This window comes from Drosophila navojoa, chromosome 5, assembly GCF_054131105.1.
Source record: "Drosophila navojoa isolate 15081-1374.11 chromosome 5, UAZ_NAV_1.0, whole genome shotgun sequence".
Classification (NCBI taxonomy): Eukaryota; Metazoa; Arthropoda; class Insecta; order Diptera; family Drosophilidae; genus Drosophila; species Drosophila navojoa.
The window spans coordinates 26324668-26342183 of record NC_142893.1 but is presented as its reverse complement, the minus strand read 5'-3'; the positions used below and the strand labels follow the sequence as shown (position 1 = coordinate 26342183).

General features: G+C 39.0%; 6 protein-coding genes across 10 annotated transcripts; 1 reads left to right on the top strand and 5 right to left on the bottom strand.

Moving 5' to 3' along the window:
- Window positions 1-298: 298 nt before the first annotated feature.
- PIG-M (Phosphatidylinositol glycan anchor biosynthesis class M) lies at window positions 299-1716 on the bottom strand. The gene has a single exon (XM_018104690.3). It carries the CDS (start codon window positions 1714-1716, stop codon window positions 364-366), a length of 1353 nt encoding a protein of 450 aa, XP_017960179.1. The 3' UTR covers window positions 299-363.
- LOC108653842 (uncharacterized) lies at window positions 1560-2188 on the bottom strand. The gene has a single exon (XM_089261126.1). The coding sequence runs from the start codon at window positions 2186-2188 to the stop codon at window positions 1934-1936; it is 255 nt and encodes an 84-aa protein (XP_089117252.1). The 3' UTR covers window positions 1560-1933.
- LOC108653844 (uncharacterized) lies at window positions 1728-1930 on the bottom strand. Its single transcript, XM_030389616.2, has one exon. It carries the CDS (start codon window positions 1928-1930, stop codon window positions 1733-1735), a length of 198 nt encoding a protein of 65 aa, XP_030245476.1. The 3' UTR covers window positions 1728-1732.
- On the bottom strand, window positions 1984-2779 carry LOC108653843 (cx9C motif-containing protein 4). Of its 2 annotated transcripts, none has more exons than XM_018104702.3 (3): window positions 2533-2779; window positions 2261-2420; window positions 1984-2197 (listed from the first exon to the last, which is right to left on the bottom strand). In XM_018104702.3, exons 1-3 carry the CDS (start codon window positions 2594-2596, stop codon window positions 2188-2190), a joined length of 234 nt encoding a protein of 77 aa, XP_017960191.1. In that variant the 5' UTR covers window positions 2597-2779; the 3' UTR covers window positions 1984-2187. The 2 variants fall into 2 exon arrangements, with proteins under 2 accessions (XP_017960191.1, XP_017960189.1); XM_018104700.2 differs by having other exon boundaries at window positions 1984-2200; window positions 2533-2609.
- A 203-nt stretch (window positions 2780-2982) lies between these two features.
- NC2alpha (negative cofactor 2 alpha) lies at window positions 2983-4479 on the top strand. Its single transcript, XM_018104692.3, has 2 exons — window positions 2983-3201; window positions 3368-4479. The coding sequence occupies exons 1-2, from the start codon at window positions 3160-3162 to the stop codon at window positions 4376-4378; spliced, it is 1053 nt and encodes a 350-aa protein (XP_017960181.1). The 5' UTR covers window positions 2983-3159; the 3' UTR covers window positions 4379-4479.
- Window positions 4480-5271: 792 nt separating this feature from the next.
- arr (low-density lipoprotein receptor-related protein 6) lies at window positions 5272-17193 on the bottom strand. 4 transcript variants are annotated; one of them, XM_089261079.1, is made up of 7 exons: window positions 17100-17193; window positions 16360-16846; window positions 7842-10828; window positions 7596-7753; window positions 7234-7503; window positions 6488-7112; window positions 5272-6393 (listed from the first exon to the last, which is right to left on the bottom strand). In XM_089261079.1, the coding sequence occupies exons 2-7, from the start codon at window positions 16529-16531 to the stop codon at window positions 5593-5595; spliced, it is 5013 nt and encodes a 1670-aa protein (XP_089117205.1). In that variant the 5' UTR covers window positions 16532-16846; window positions 17100-17193; the 3' UTR covers window positions 5272-5592. The 4 variants fall into 4 exon arrangements, with proteins under 4 accessions (XP_089117205.1, XP_089117206.1, XP_089117204.1 ...); XM_089261080.1 differs by having other exon boundaries at window positions 17160-17175; XM_089261078.1 differs by lacking the exon at window positions 17100-17193 and having other exon boundaries at window positions 16360-16898.
- Window positions 17194-17516: the final 323 nt, after the last annotated feature.

The window sequence follows — 17516 nt, the reverse complement described above, 5'->3', positions numbered from 1 at the left end:
AATGAGCCATATAAATCATAAATTGGCAAAACAGGCGTCCATTTGCTCATTTTTATGTTTATTTCTTTCGAATAAACTGAACTTGTGCGAAAAATATTCGTTTGTTTTTTGTTTCTATTTTTGATTACCAAATACACACATTAACATATATACAAACAAACAAATAAAGGGAGTGTAGAATAACTGGATTATTTCTCGCTAGCACTTATTGGTTAGGGTGCAAGGTCTGTCAAGGTCAGTTTAGTTGACCCAAACACTTTAAGGTATGAGAGAGTGTTCGTATCAAAACAAGTTTAGATTAAGATATACATATGTATACATGCATCCATATTTATTTTTAAAATTCAATAATAGTATATTACATTATGGCTCGAAGTGGCTTATCAGTTGGCATAATATATAGCTGTTGATAGCAAAGAAAATTGAACTCTGGGTGCCAATCCAATAAAATGTTGGCCATGTTTGAAACTCTAATAAATATCCCGGCAGCAGCCAAAAAGCTTGTCCACAGAGCCAAAGAAAGAGTAGCAATGTACACTTTGCCAATGACAAAGACCTCAAATTTCTTATGCATACTGGAAGCACAGCCAAATACCATATAAAGTACTGTGAAGTAACCACAGAATTATAAGTGACAACAACGAATGCCAAAGTGAAAACACAAAAAGATAGTGTACGCCTAGACCGTCCCAAACTAAAGCTTAAGTAAACGATAAGTAACAACTGAGGTGCTACTATAAGAAATTTTACAGTCGGTGATGATTCTCCAACTCCGTTTTCATTAGTCAAGTATTGTAGTAAGAACTGAAGCGAAAAGTTATGGCGTACATCCTTTCGAAACAAGTGATACAAATATGCCTCGTACATATATTTCCAGCCATATAGAACATAAAAAGTCGAAGTAAAGCTTACTAACCCTATAAGTGTTCCGATTATTAGGTAAATTTGCTGCGCATTCGGAAAGATTTTTTGAAACAGTCCAAGAGGTTTTTTTGATAGGCCGTTCGCCGATATTGCCAAATAGTATGTTAAACTGAATACTATTGGATAGAGCCGTAAGTGTATAACGAATCCATGAACCAGACCTGCACTAAACGCAATCCATAATTTAAGCCCCGAATACTGCGTTCTCATTAGAAGATACACATTTAGTATTACAAAGAATCCTGACAAACTATCGCCATTGCCACGGGTTGATATTACAGCCGTGAGGGGATTGTATAGCCAAAAGCAGGCCGAGTTGCTCGCAGTTTTTGTAGATTCTTTATCTCTGTGTTCTGGATTATGTGAAGATATCTTCATTGACCGTTCGAATTTTATGTGCGAAGGGCTGGGCTCTTTCATTTGTAATTCCAAACGCACTAAGGCATAAATAAGCCATCCGAGTAGTAGATCAAACAGTCCGTAAATTACTTTTCCGATTGCTGGATGTAAAATAACGTTTGGAATTTGCATGTAGGCCAAAATAGGACTGTATCGGTAGGTGTGCCGAGCAAACGGTGTGTCTCCCATCAGCACTAGCCGGGCCCCGTCCGTTGTCACTTTATAGTCAATGTCTGTATATGGAACAGTTGATCTGTTATCGTGTACTTGGGCATAGAAAATAAGTATAAGTCGGAGCACTGCAGAAATTACTAAATGTGATTGAATGCTTAAATTCAATATGTTCTGTCCTTTATCTTGCAGCCATGAGGGCTTCCTATTTTGCTCCGACATGATTATAAAAGTATATTTATAGCTTTGTTTTTAGGTCTTTGGCAGTTTTACGCATACAGTCTAAGAATTCCTTAAACTCGGTTTCGCAAACTTTTTGATGCACATTAATATCCCGAGATACGCACTTCGCATATAGTGACGCTTTTTCTGAACACTTTGTCAACAGTAATGGATAGTTACGTAGTCGGATATTGGCCTTGCGTACAGATTCCATGCCTTAACGTTTATGTGCTGGTATAATACCCTTCGAGGGTAAAGGATCCGCTATGAATGCGTCGTACAGTGGTTTAGAGAAAAAAATAATCAATGATGAGGTCAAAAAGGTAATTTGAAATAGCCGCGGATTGCGCTTTATCCAAGAACGCTTCGGTAAAACAGCAGTTCTCTTGCGTATATTTCTTTGCTCTCTCTTCAAAAAATCTTGAATATCGTTGGGCGGCTTGTATGAAGGTACGGGTGTTGGTGTTGGCATTATTTGTTACTACTAGGAAACATTATATTACTTTCGATTGTCTAGAATATGAAAAGAATTTTTGTACCATACCTGCGTGAAATCTTTGGGTTAATTTCAACTTCTGGATTTTGTAAATAAGACTTTTCCAAATTGATACCACTACAACAAAGTGACTCCTTATGCCACTTGAGGCAGCACAGGCGCATTCGCTCAAGCACTTCACTGCATTTATGTTCTTGAAAGTTATTTTCTGCAAAAACGTTTTAGTTAATTGTATTTATGCATGATGCATATATGTATATAGGTGTAGATTTATATTAAGTCCCCATTGCATAATATTGTGGATCAATTTTGTTACTTACCTACTAAACAAGCTTGTATGGCACAGGCGAAAGGCTTACATGGATCCTTATTAGACTTAACCATCAATTAAAATCAGCTAAATTCAGGGAACAGAGTTGGATAAAATTCTTTCTTAACTACGCAAAGCAAATGTTACTATCTTTAAATGATGTAAACGTTGTCATTCACATGGAATTGTTTAAGAGTTGCCACACCGCCAAAATTTACTTTTTTTGAAATTAGAAGACATTCCTATTTAACAACAAGCAATTTGCAACGTTGCCCAAATATACATAGTACATATTTCTTATAAAGTAAATACAAAAATATTTCAAAACGCAGAATATGATTTTTATATTTTTGATATTAGTTTATAGTACAACAAATTACTGACCAAAAAAAAACTTTGTACTACATGTCTAGTCTATGTGTTCTCTGGTTAGTGGTGTCAGTGAACAAATTTAGTATATAGTATAGTATATTTCTGGGTGAATGCTGAATTAACTCTATTTTATGTGAATTGTTGCCATTCCCAAATACTTCTATTAGGAACTATTTTTGTGTAAAGACAACCAAATAAAAATTGAAGTGAATTAATATAACTTATTATTGTTGTATTCGACGATATTCAACTAAACAGTGTAGCAATGCCATCAAAAAAGAAAAAGTACAATGCACGGTTTCCAGCGGTAAGTTAAAAGATATGTACATATGTATAGAATTTTTAGTAAATGTGCATTTTATGCGTAAAGTTCTGCGTGTAGCATTTTCACATCAATGAGTTTATCAGTTTTATTTGGTGCAAACGCAATATGTGCATTGAAATAATTATGTGACAATTTTTTAAATTGACAGGGTCGCATTAAGAAAATTATGCAGAGTGATGAGGAAATTGGTAAGGTTGCACAGGCGGTACCTGTTATCATATCACGGACTTTGGAGCTATTTGTGGAGTCGCTTTTAACTAAAACTCTGCGTATAACAAATTCACGAAACGCTAAGACCCTTTCGCCATCTCATATGAAACAGTGCATTATGTCTGAACAACGATTCGATTTCTTAAAAGAGCTAGTAAGAAATATACCAGATATCAGTGTCGCCGAAGAAGCTGCGTTTACTTATAATGACGATGATGTACACAGCTCCGAAGAACAATACCCAGACTCAGATACACCATATGATTTAAGTCTGCCGTCGACTTCACTGCGAGCGTTGCCCAATGGAAATAATTCTTACGTGCGCTCTATTAGTTTAAATGGAGGTGGGCAAAAGCGAAACTTCAATCCCTCCACACCCACAGTTATAGTGCAAACAGCACCATCCCTTGCACAGATTCATCAGGCTGGTCATTTGCCCACAAAGTTAGCACGGTCTGAGTCGATGCCTATATACACACCGATTTGTAGGTCCAACGACATCAATGACCACAGTAGTAGACTACCACAAGACACTGCCATAGCTCCACCGATATGCAACTATGATTTGCTCAGCAAACCTATAGTAAAAATCGATTATAGCAACGTCCAAATGACAACGACGACATTATGCCCGTCAGGCGATGATAATGGCAGTACATCAACTGCCATGTTAAATCTTAATATTGTACCTCCAGTTATAAACATTGATCTTACAAATATTGTGACAACTGGTGCGCTTCCCACTCCAACGAAGATTAGCTATGGAAAAATGTCGGCGGATAAAACCAACATAAACGGAAATAATAACAATTCAATCACTAAATTTGGATCATCCGTCAATTATATCGCTGAAAAGATCAAAACTCCAAACATTCCAAAGGCCACTTCGGCATCAGCGCCGATAAGCGAATCGCTATTCGAATTAGATGAAGACTATGACAACATTTAAGTATAAATTTTATAAATGCGCTTTTAAATTATTACAATAATATGTACTTTAGGTTTAAGTAAGCAATAATTTTAACGAATAAAGACAATGTTGGATTTTAAGATTTTTGGATTTTTGAATTCATTTATATAATCACCTACATAAAAAATGAAGCTACATACAAATGAAATTAAAAAAAAACAGACTATTCAATTTTGTTCCTTACCTACGAAGACTTGGGCTAAGCGACCAATTTTCGAGAGAGTACCTTTGTATCAGCAATATAATATTGAACAGCTTCGATGTTGAAGTCCCACCATTCTGAATTTCATTTGAATTCCCTTTGGATGGGCTCAGGTAATACACTATTTATTTTTAATATAGTAAACCAAGGCTTCCTCTGCCGACTTCTACATTTTCAGAAAACTGTGATCTGCATAAGAATCGTGTGAAGAAACATTAAGTATCACAGAACTCAATAAATATCAATTTAAATATATATTTTCTGAAATACTGCGCATTTAATATTTTAAGGATAAAAAGTCCCCTAGGAGCAAATTTTTTTAACACAGGGTTTCTATCAGAATTTTTTAAAACTAAAATTCGTGTACAAAAGTTAGGCAATAAAAACACATTATTACTTATATTACCGAGGCACTTTGGATGCTTCTTATATCATTACAGATGTGAAATAAAAATAAATGTTCAGTAATTATTGCTACTAAAACTAGCTATTAACAAAAAGCAATGTATAATAAACCAAACATTATTTGGTCTAAAAACTGTATTCTTGGTAGTTACCTCGCACAATTAATGTATGTATGTTATGAATTTTGGCACGCGGAATAGGTAATGTGTGTGTTTTATTTTCGTTTTTTATATTATTAATTAGACTTAACTTTAATCTATATGAGTAATTTTATTATTAGTTTTCATTGTGGAAATCGTAGACAATTCTTGACGTACACTACTAATAAATGTCGTTCGGAAAATAAAACTTAACGAGATCGATATTTATAATGATTATAGCTTTACATCTTACACAAGTTAATCATTATGCACCAAGGTTAACACTAAGAAAATAAATATTAATTATCAAATGGCCTTCTTCATAAAAAATAAATTTTAATATTTACAATTTGTGTACAGAAATAATGTAGGCATAATGTCGACGCATTGTTCGTCTCTACTAGTAAAAATTAAAACTTAAATCTTTATATATAAGACTCGAAATGTTACGTAAATCCACGACTTGGCGATTGCACTGGTGATGGGGGAGGCGGTAGTGGTGAAAAATACGTAGAACTGCGCGATGATGGCGATGGTGGACATGAAGACTCCGGCACAATGCGAACATCGCTATGATAATGCGAACGTGGAGTCGGTGGCGGCGGATATGGCTCGCTGTCATAGCCAAACTGAAGGCAGGCGGCAGCCGAAGTAGATGGCAATTTAGTGGTGCCCCCATTACTGTTATTGCTATTTGATTTACAAGTATAGTTTGAGTCTGATTCGTCACATATATCCGTTGAGCACGGTGTGGGCGGTGGAGGCTGATTAATGATCTTGTAGTGCCTGTAAGGACGACGCGAACGCGTTGCGGGTGAAGGTGGTGGATTGATTGGATACGCCACCATGCTGCTTCCATTAGTCGTTGAACTTGAGGCGCCTGTTATGTGATTGCGATCATACGAGTTCATACTGTTTCTTGAGTTCAGTGTCGACATGCGTACCGCGTCAGCTACGGAGGCAATTTTCGAAACTCTTTGTGATTTAGTCAGTGTCGAGGGCGACAGAGGATCTGAGGCCTGATCATCCTTGGGCTCTGTGCGGCTTTTGCCTAAACGTGTTCGACAAAATTGTAGCAGATAAACAATTGAAAATATTATTATCATTGTGGCTCCAATTAAAATCATAAAAATGCGTTTATCAGATGCTGGTGCCATACGTCGCTGTAGACATATATCCACAGATTCATCAGCTCCATCAGCACAGTTTTCCCAGCCATCACAAAGTAGGGCAGCCGAGATGCAAAGCTACAAAAAAATATAACTGAATTGTTAATATTCGATTTGTACAATATTGCTCCTAACTCATTTTCGTTCGAGAAAACGGCACTCATTTACTTACCTTATTTATGGGACATTGAAATTCACCAGGTCGCTTGCAGCAGTCTGCTTCATCATGGCCATTGGCACAGTTGGTAGTTCCATCGCACACAAGTGATTTATCAATACATTCTCCAGACTGACAGCTAAACTGATCCGCTCTGCAAGAAGGACATCCAATTTCGTCTGACTTGTCAGGACAATCTTTTTGGCCGTCACATCGCCATGACGCTGGTATGCAATCTTTGTTCATATCACTATTTCCTGCAACAGGTGCTGCACAGGTAAAGTGACCAGGTCCACAGGCAGGCAAAGCGCCACAGTTTTCCCTGTCCTCGAGCAACATTAAATGCTTGGGACAGGAACAAATATCGCGTGGGTGATCCACCTCCTCGTCGTTTGCTATGCAAATATGTGAGCACTTGGTATGACCATGTAGGCAGGTATGATTACGAAATAGTTTTACGTCCGGAGTCCACACAGCTCGGATATCCGTAATTTGTGGTAGTCGCTGAAGCTCTGCTGAGCGATGTTCTCCCGTCACTGTAATTCGTTCCACTCCAGTTTTGTCATCCAACCAGTAGACAAATCCATCTAGCGCCGCAATGTTGATAACCTGTGAGATGTGCATGGACACAAGTGTTTTTCTAGGAGTAATAGAATAAGTTAGGGAATGGCTATATCCATGATGCCTTGCTTTGCAGACTCGGTTCTACATCGTATGTACATAAGTTTTAATGTCTAATCAGATTTATACTGTTCACTTACACGTTCTTCCCATTGATATCCATTGCATCAATTCGCTTTCCATGTGCATAATAAATCATATCAGACTGTGCATCCAAGGCAATTGTTGTAACACCCTCAAGCTTGTAAGCCAATTCCATGCGCTCATTGCCATCTACACGAGCTCTTATAATAGCTTGATGACTACCCACATCCGACCAAAATATCAACCTCTTTACAGAATGTACAGCAATGTTCCGTGGCTTTTCTGAATCCCCGGTGTCAATTACACCAATTGACTCTCCAAGAAAGCTAAATGTTCACAGTTAGGTTTTTAAATAATATTGCAAACATTAAGTTTTAATTTATTTATTTGATATTATTATTTTTCTAAATTTAAATACCTGGTTACATTGATACTGTTTGAGTAGGAGCACGTCCAGAAGAGTAATCGACCAATAATGTCTACAGCAATGTCGAATGGTTGCCCGGAATTGACCAGCACAGTTGTTTTGGTACCATTTGCCAAAGACCTTTTAATGCTGTGACTGCGTCCCTCGATCTTTTTTTTTTTTTTTGAGTGGGTCAAGTATACAAAACAAATGGGATTATATGAATTACTTGATTTCCTCAAGGGTGTTTAAGCTTACCCAGTATATGTGATGCGTTATGGGATCATAATCAACAGCTCTTATATTCTTGCCTGAAACCGGCAAAGGCACATTGGGACAATCCGTTGTATTTGGAAGCAAGCGGCCGAAACTGTTACGTTGACTAAAGATGATGTAGTTCCGTGGCGGTATGCACGACACGCCATCCTTCGCAATCTGATAGTGGGTGGGGCAGGCGCAAGTCATGCCGCGTTTACTGGGCTGAGCAAGGCATAAGTGTTGGCAGTTGCCGTTATTTAATTTGCAGGGATTACTGCCCGTCTGCCTCTGTTCGTTGAAAACTAGCAGTGAAGTTATGTATGTCATGCCAGAGTGCACAAGACTGCGATTTTGTCCTGTTACTTTGTGCACGCGCTCAATATCTCCAGTGTTCCAGTCACTCCAATAAATGTAGTCTCGATATAAAGACACAGCGTAAGGTTCATCGATGTCACTATTTACTAGGAACTGTCGCCGTTTTCCATCCCAGTCGGCACACTCAATCTTTGCTGGCCGCGATTGCGTTGCCCAGTAAATGCGTCTAGTGTCCTGATCAAAAGTCAACCCCGCGGCGTGATTAGCAGCTGCTATAATTGTTTGCAGTTCATTTCCATCCATCGTGGCGCGGCGAATAGAATCGGATGGGGATTCCGTCCAGTACATATAGCCACGTCGTGGCTCGAGTACAAGAGAACGCGGCTCTTCCACTCCCTTCCATAAGAGTACCCGGCGGTTGCTACCATCGAGACGAGCCACTTCAATGCGCCGTGCTTCTGCGTCCGACCAGTATATATTATGTCCTAGCCAATCAACGGCAATGCCGTCAGGTCCAATCAGGCCAGAATCGACAATGCGCTGTACAAAAGATCCGTTGAGGAAAGCCCGATATATGCATTTACCCTTTTGATCCGTCCAATAAATACGGCGCTCAGCTACAGATACATCCAGGGAATGTGCATCGCGTACATCTTTAAAGGGAATGCGCTCATCGTTGTGATTTCCCTCATTGTATTCAATAGATATTCGACCAATATGCTCCTGTCGCGAGAATAATAGAAAGGCGGCTGGCACTACACATGTGCGTTTGTCATTGGACAGTTCATAATCGATGGCACAACGGCAGACGTAGTCCCGTGGACGATTTAAGCACAGATGAGAGCATCCACCATTACGGTCAGCACAGGCATTTAGTCCACGCACTTCGCGAAGACGAGTTACTTTCAGACCCATTAGATCGGGATATTGATCAACAACCACAATACGATTGTTGCCTGTGATTTTATGGGCTCGATCAATAGAGCGACGTTGCCAATCTGTCCAGTAGAGATAATCATCCAGGATACTCAATCCAAACAAATGCTTGAGATTCTCGCTGATAACCACGCGTCTGTCCGATCCGTCCATATTAGCTACCTCTATTTTATCGGTCTTTCCATCACACCAGTATATGGTTTTATGGTCGATATCCAGAGCAATACCATTAGGCCAACCAAGATTCTCTGATACGAGAACGACACGTTCAGAGCCATCGAGCGATGCACGCTCAACTTTGGGCTTGCGCTCGTTCCAATCACTCCAAAACATCCAGCCAAGCGACGGAGCCACAGCAATGGCGCGCGGCTCTTCTAGGTGCTCGTAGATAAGTACCTTACGCGCAGAACCATCCAAACGACATACCTCAATACGATCGGTCACAGTGTCAGTCCAGTAAAGATTACGTGCCAGCCAATCCAAGGCCAAGCCGTCAGGGTGTCGCACCTCAGAGGTAACAAAATCAGTAATCCCGCTACCATCTACGTGGGACCGCCTAATAGTATAGGCCTCTACATCGGACCAGTAAATGTGTTCATCTACAGGATCATAATCAATGGCAATAGCATACTTGACTTTGCCAAGAGGCAGAGGGAAAATCGTGTAATCGGGCGAATCGAGTGATATTTTACTAATTTGTGTTCGTTGCACTATGAATAACATTTCCTGCGAATCGTTGGCGCAGCTATTGGAGGTCAACAGCTTCACACCCGTTGGACAGGCGCAGCTATAGCCTTGCATATTCGTCGAGAGTAAACACAAATGTGAACAGTTGCCATTATTCTGAGCACATGGGTTATTTTCAAAAGGCTGCAGCGATGGCGACCAGGCACGCACAGAGTTGGGCGCCTTTGTCGTGTCAATAAGTTCTTTCAACTCCTTAGTCTGCAAATCTAATGTATTTAGAGAGTCGCGCAACCAGTCTGTCCAGTACAAGCGATTTTCGAAGTATGTTAAACTAAATGGATATTTTAGATTGTTGACTATAGTGCGTCGATTACTTCCATCGAGTTTCATGACATCAATGAAACGATACTTCCCGTCCGTCCAGTAAATCAGTTCACTTTGTAAATCGACAGCTAATCCGTTCGGCCAAAACACATTTTCTTTTACAAGAGTCATGCGTGTCAAGGGGTCTCCATCCATTCCAGCGCGCTCAATCTTGGGATACTCCCCCCAGTCTGTCCAAATCAGTAGCCGTTTGGCGGGTACTACAGCTATAGCACGTGGTTGATCCAAATCCGTCCAGAAAAGGACCTTTTGATAGTAGCCATCCAGTGTTGCTACTTCTATCCGATTTTTCTCTCCATCCGTCCAATATATTTTATCCGTATACCAGTCGATGGCTAGACCCTCCGGTTTATCCAGGCCCGTTGATATCACAGTTTGTTTGGCACCCTTGGCCAGGGGCTGGGAGGAATTTGTCGAAGCACATTCTATAATTTCACGGCCACAGTCGGTCCAACATACTAAATTTTTAGCATAGTAGAAGTCTATGGCCATCGCATCAGCCAAGTCTTTAACAATCACATCGACTTGAGGTCCACCCGTTGGTTTCGTTATGTTAGCCACTTGAATGTCATGCCGAGTAGTGAATAAAAGTGTTGCTGGTGTATTGATGAACTGTTGAGTTAAAGATGTAGAAACCGTCGAGGAAGCAACTAATGGCCCGTGCACTAAAAATAAAAAAATATTTAAAACGAACGGAAAGTACATTTTTCAACATCGTGCAATATCCACCCACATAATAATATATATATATATATATATATACATAATAATACACAGACAGACCAGGATGGGATCTCTATAATATAACCTATTCAATGTCTGTTAACTTAAAAACATAAATATCTTAATAGTACTGAACATAAAATGCCAACAAACTATATTTTATTTATATATCAAATTTCATAAAAGGGTATACCGAAATTTGTAAAGCGTTTGCCACGTTCATACAAAATGCTAGTTTTTTCATGATCATTTCTAAAAAGGGTATGAATGCGTTGATGCTCATAATAATCATCATAATGTTTCCGCAATGAGCATGCACACACACACACACTCGCTTGCTACATGTACTATAAGCATTGGTATTTTCATTATGAGCATCAACGCATGCATACCCTTTTTAGAAATTATCATGAAAGCTATCATTTTGTATGAACGTGGCAAACGCTTTACAAATTTCGGTATACCCTTCACTTAAAAGGAAAGAGCTGGGATCGTCGCGAACAAAAATTTCAATTTTTGTGCGCGGCTGAGAGTGAAGATTTCAGCGAGAGAGAGGGACTGCGAGAGAGAGAGTAGAAAAAATGGCTCACAGCTGTGCTTCATACGGAATTGGGACCATTTCGATTGAGCGCTCACAGCGCAGTTTTTGTCGTGCAGTATTTTCACTGCCCGAACCTCCAGCGACCGAGCCGAGAAAATACGAAGTATAGTGGTACGTAAACTTAACAGTTTCTAGTCTATGTGTTGTCTGGTCAGTGATATTTCCCTGATCTAAATATGTATATACACAGTTAACCTGAAGTTTCCAGGTCTAAAACTGTTCAAATGAAAAAACAGAATAAATTTTTTGATTATTCTCGATAAAAAAGTTATCGGATTTATCGAAAACATAAAGCAAACTCGTACTGCGTATGGTATACACGAGTATACACACAAATTTCAGCTCTCTAGTTTTTTTATCTTCTGAGATCGACACACTCATACAGACGGACGGACAGACGGACAGGGCTATATCGTCTCAGCTCGTCGTCCTGATCAAGAATATATATACTTTATGGGGTCTGCGATGATCTGCGATGATCTGCCCGTTACATACTTTTACAGAAAACCTTATACCCTGATTTCCCATTTTCAATGGGTTCAGGGTATAAAGTAAACATCAATTGCGGCGGTCTGGATTCGAGCCCGAGACTTCTCGATCTAGCGTCTCACCGCTAATCACAACGCCACTTCACTCTGAAATTTTAATGGCAAAACTGAAATAGATTCATTGATACAGCGCCATCTAGAGGATCTAAACGAAACTGCTGATGAGATTCTAAGAATGTCTAGAAGTTTGAATGTATGTACGCACACGTATAGGAAAAGTGTAGCTGCTGCACGTGAGTTTGTTAACTGGCCAATAACTTTGTTATTTTTTAACGTCGATTGACCTAACCGAATTTATTGAAACTTTCAGCATATGATCTACATATTTTATTAAATACTTCACAATAATAATTCACAATTAGCCACAGTGGCATCTGACTTGATTGATAATGTTTTTAATCGATAATAAAATATCGGGAATAGATGTCGATTTTTGAAGATAAACTCGACATCCGTTGTATATACGTCCATTTAAAAATATCAAGTCTTTAGCTCTTATATCTTCTGAAATCGACGCGTTCAAGCATACGGACAGACAGACGGACAGGGCTAAATCGACTCAGCTCGTCGCCCTGATCAAGAATTTATATACTTTGTGGGGTCGGCCACGCCTCCTTCTGCCTGTTACATACATTTTAACAAAACCATTATGCCCTGATTATAATTACTCAATAAATATACTCTCATAATATTGCCCACACTGCACAGTGGTTCCGCCCGAGGTAAAATTTGAAAGTCCGAATTTTCCAAAATATAACAAAAGTCTAAATTGTATAAAATGCATATTAAATATACATTTTAAATTTGGAGACTTTGCCTTTAAGGATGTGAAAGATATAATTTTATACCTGCTTTCCGATGTTTTTTATCGATAAAAAATAAACTCGATATGCGAGCGATATATACGGGCATCTTAAAAAAATTTGAAATTTTATAAGATTGACGCGTTCATACTTACGGACAGACGGACAGGGCCAAATCGGCTCAGCTCGTCTCCCTGATCAAGGATATATACATCTTAACAAAACCTTATACCCTGATTTCCCTTTTTCAATGGGTTCAGGGTATACAGCTTCACTTTAACTTCATATTAAATCACAAATGTGGTCCCGGCCGGCGCAGTAATAACCATATGCACTTAAACGCAAAATGCTAAATGAGTGCAAGTACTCTTTTCTAGAACTGAAAAAGCCGAGGTTGCATAACTTTAAGTGAGCAAGCTGCATGCTTGTTCATTAATGCAACGCACGCTCATTCCTATTCCCACGACTTCTTCTCGCGCAGAGCGGGTGCTCGATGCTCCGAGCAATGCTAGTTGAGGGCACCTGTACAGGTGGTTATCTCTGGCAGTTGCAGATATTTAATTGCGTTGAGGGTTTGGTTAGCTAAATAGAGACGGTTGATGGTTGGAAAGGGACTGAGTGCTCAAGGGACTCAGCCATGACTGCCGGCAAACCACGCAGTATACATTGTGGACTATGTGCTGTTGCTCTAATTTGAATGAACAAACCGAAGGAAGAAATATGCTTTACTTACTCCAATTGTAAGTAAACTACTTGAAGAGATTACCCTACACAGGGCGGCTGCTAATAGTTTCCACCTTAAGTAGTGGTTTGAAACTTTAAATTTTGCGATCTCGATGATTATATATGTATGTTGTTTGAATTCATTTAAATCGTTTGCATGGACAAAATGCCCTACAATCTACAATCACTTCTTTTCTCCCGGCAATCTGGAACACACGCCCGACTGCAATGCTCTTACTGGGTTTTATACCCTGAACCCATTGATAATGGAATATCTGGGTATAATGGTTTTGTTGAAATGTATGTAACAGGCAGAAGGAGGCGTGGCAGACCCCATAAAGTAAATATAGTCTTGATTAGGGCGACGAACTGAGTCTATCACTAAAAATCGATAATTCACCCCGTTACTTTGTTATCGATAAAAAACCTTATTGAAAATCAGTTATAAAATTATATCTCCTATAGCTACAGTCTTCAAATTTTAAATATATATTAAGACGCATTTTATACAATTTCGGATTTTGTTAATTTTTACCTCCCGCCCCTTTGTCCAACCCCTCACCAACATATTTGTAAAGGGCGTATTTCAAATACTAGAGACTTGTGCTTTGGAATATACATACATTTGAACATTATGATAACGTTCTGAAAGTTTCATTAGGATCGTACGCCTAGAAATTAATTTATTCAACAAATAAATTCTCAAAATATTGCCAGCACTGCAACGCAGCCAAAGCGCATTTGCCTGTGTATGTGCGTGTAGGTGTTTGTGCGAATTATTATTGAAGGGATCAAGGGAACTCGAAATCGAGCAGTCTCGATAGAGCTTTCTTTTTTTGCTTTAGAAGAACCCAATATATGCGCGTGATAACACGGACCTCGGAAAAAACATTTATGTCTTCTGAGATCGACGCGTTCAAGCATACGGACAGACGGATAGTGGTATAGTGATCAAGAATACATATACTTTACGGGGTCTGCAACGCCTGCTTCTGCCTGGTACTTACATCTATCTAAACTATTATACCTAATTTCCTATTAAAAAGGGTTCAGGGTATAAATCATCATAAGAGCCTGTTCACCTGTGTTCGATGTTCTGATATTGTGTTAATACTTTCAGCTGCTGTTGTTTTTGTTTATTACCTTTAAGGTTTTCAATTCGAACGCTGATTTACTTCTTCAACATTTGGCTTGGCAAATATGTCTTATCTTGGTCAACTTGGCAGTTGATAAACCTCGAATTTGATTTTATAAGAACTACATTTCGGTACACATAAGTAAAATAAGTAAGTCAATGCATTTTATTATTGCGTCTGACCTGGATATATTTGAAAATACACACATATCTCATGTATTAGCATGTATTCAGGTATACGCGCACACGGCACACATAGTTATATGAGTTATGTCATATTTTAAGGCACCAGACAGACTGTACAAAATGTATATAAAATAACCTTGTCGTCGTCGCAGAACGCAGATATGATCGTTATAAAGCCGTCGAGAGCCAATGCAAGGTGCGCGCTCAGTGGTTCTGCTAGCAACGCTGGACGTTAAAAACGCTTTAATAGTGTCAGTTAGAGCGATATGCTTGCCTCCTTGGAGCACCGCTTCCAGAGTACCTCATGAATATGATCAGGAGCTATTTGCAAGATCGAATACTCCTGTACTCCACACAGACGGGTACGAAACGGTATAGAGTGACTGGAGGAGCTGCACAGGGGTCAATGGATATGCCGACGAAAAAGAGACTTACCCAAGTCATGATCCGTACGCACGGCTTAGCTCTCGAGGATTGGAACTTGTCACCCATAAAACAGATTTACTTCTGTTCACAGAAAAGCAGATCCCAACCGAAAAAGAAATGCGAGTAAGCGAAAACCTTGCTATCGCAAGGGGGTCTTTGAGTAGATTGATATCAAACGTTGACGGCCCGACGGCATTAATCTGGGCTGCCATGAAAGCGACAAACGCAATACTATTATATGATAGTGAAGTATGGACTGACACCTTAAAGGCGATACCCGATGTTATCTCTGCAACGAAGAGCAGCCCTAAGGATAACTTCGGCGTACCGCACAGTCTTTGGGGCTGCCGTGACTGCAGTCATACCGATTGACTTCCTTTCCCAAGAGCGCCAAGGCAAGATGGTCATGCAAAAGGTATAGAAGATGGACCGCTTGAAGAAGTGGATAAATAGAAAACATGGTGAAACGTCGCGACGTTCTATCTGACACAACTGCTCTCCGGACATAAATACGTTCGAAAGTACCTCAATAAGATGAGGAAAACTGCCGCGTCCATCTGTATTTACTGCGAAAATTCAATGGACTATGCAGAACACACTTACATCAACTGCAAAAGATGGTCGGAAGAAAGAACCGAACTTGGAGCTTGGAAAAAAGTCGATGACTTCGCCGAAAAGATTCTGCAGCGGAAGAAGTATTACTTGGACGCAGACACACAGAGAGCAACGCTCATTTAGAGCACACTGTGCGGCTCCAGCTTGAAGGTTAATGCGGGATAGCTCTTGGTTCCAAGGTGGATTCGAGCCGGTAAGCAGTCATGCAGTCATGCATAAAGCATTTTTTCCTATCTCAGTCTAAGCCTCAGCAAGGTACAAGACTATCTGAGCATCGCAATCGCACACGACTGCATCAATATATGTATATACTGCAACTTCTCATAGAACGATATCACTCAACAATATTGGTAAACGTTTTTGATATTAAGTTAATTACACCATAAATTTTAAACTGATTATCATATATTTTTCCATAAAAATGTTCAAACATTACCATTTTTGTACTGAAAACTTTTAGAGATGCAGCAGCAAATGATGAAAATCTTTATCACATAACTAAAGTGAGAAATTCTGCTGAAATTTGTTACACATTTTGTTGGCGTTACTTTGCGATATTGTTTAAACTTAATATTACTATAATCACTTCTGTGTGGACGACGAGTCATTTTACACGCTCCGACCCAAGAACAAAATCATTAAAAAAAATTCGGAGAAGTGCAAATCAACCGGACGCCACTATCACTGTCATTTGGAGTTTCCCGACACCTACGTATATTGCAATTTATCATACAGACACATAACTGCAAACGCCAAATGTCAATACAGATTTGGGCGGTGAACGCCTCGTCACGGCATTGTCTTACTTCCTTTCTTGTTTTTGCTTTTGCAAGCAATGCGCCATTGTTATGGTTAAATATTGTGTGTCGGTTTTATTTTGTTGTTTCCTTTGGTAGAGTCTTAGCCGTGGAACAAGCCGGTAACTGTAACACACAAATATGTTAAGCAACGACATGAACTTGATAGACAAAATATTTTACGGGTCTTTATAGCAGGTTATATTGTCGCTTCGTGGGCCATACTTTAGAAATATGTACATTTAAATTACACCTGGTTAAAACTTGTTTTTTTTTTTTAGACTAGAGTAACACACACAACTTAAAAGACGGTGTACACAATGTTTTAATAAATCGCGAGAACGCATCGCTAAGTCAATTTACATCTAAAATGGTATACGGAACACAAAGCGTTAACCATTTTTTTGTAATTTATTTGAATAACTTTAATTTATTAAACCTTGTGATGCTTCTATTCCACGCTCGATACTACTCGATACTATATGTAAGCAGCCATATACCAACCAGTTCAGCAATTCAGCAATCAACAGAAAAAAATAACTTTAGCATTGATTAATCTGTTATTAACAGAAAATTATTAATTTCGGACAAGAATTTAAATTTTCCTTCTAATGTAATTATTTAACTTTCACATCGTAGATAAATAATTGGAGAAATAAATAAAAATCGGCGTTGTTAGTTATTTAGTCTAGTACCCCTAGATAATGTTCAATCATTTCGTATTTTACAAACATAAGTATGTGGTGTTTTTTATAGCCTAAAACCAGTTTGTCTATTTAATTTAGAATAAAATATC

Coding starts and splice junctions, on each gene's coding strand:
- PIG-M (XM_018104690.3), bottom strand. CDS start 1,716: ATGTCGGAGCAAAATAGGAAGCCCTCATGGCTGCAAGATAAAGGACAG.
- LOC108653844 (XM_030389616.2), bottom strand. CDS start 1,930: ATGGAATCTGTACGCAAGGCCAATATCCGACTACGTAACTATCCATTA.
- LOC108653842 (XM_089261126.1), bottom strand. CDS start 2,188: ATGCCAACACCAACACCCGTACCTTCATACAAGCCGCCCAACGATATT.
- LOC108653843 (XM_018104700.2), bottom strand. CDS start 2,596: ATGGTTAAGTCTAATAAGGATCCATGTAAGCCTTTCGCCTGTGCCATA. Junction 2,421..2,532: donor CATACAAGCTTGTTTAGTAG/GTAAGTAACAAA, acceptor ACGTTTTTGCAG/AAAATAACTTTCAAGAACAT.
- NC2alpha (XM_018104692.3), top strand. CDS start 3,160: ATGCCATCAAAAAAGAAAAAGTACAATGCACGGTTTCCAGCG. Junction 3,202..3,367: donor ACAATGCACGGTTTCCAGCG/GTAAGTTAAAAG, acceptor TTAAATTGACAG/GGTCGCATTAAGAAAATTAT.
- arr (XM_089261079.1), bottom strand. CDS start 16,531: ATGACTCGTCGTCCACACAGAAGTGATTATAGTAATATTAAGTTTAAA. Junction 7,113..7,233: donor GATATCAATGGGAAGAACGT/GTAAGTGAACAG, acceptor TATTACTCCTAG/AAAAACACTTGTGTCCATGC. Junction 6,394..6,487: donor TTCAATGTCCCATAAATAAG/GTAAGTAAATGA, acceptor ATTTTTTTGTAG/CTTTGCATCTCGGCTGCCCT.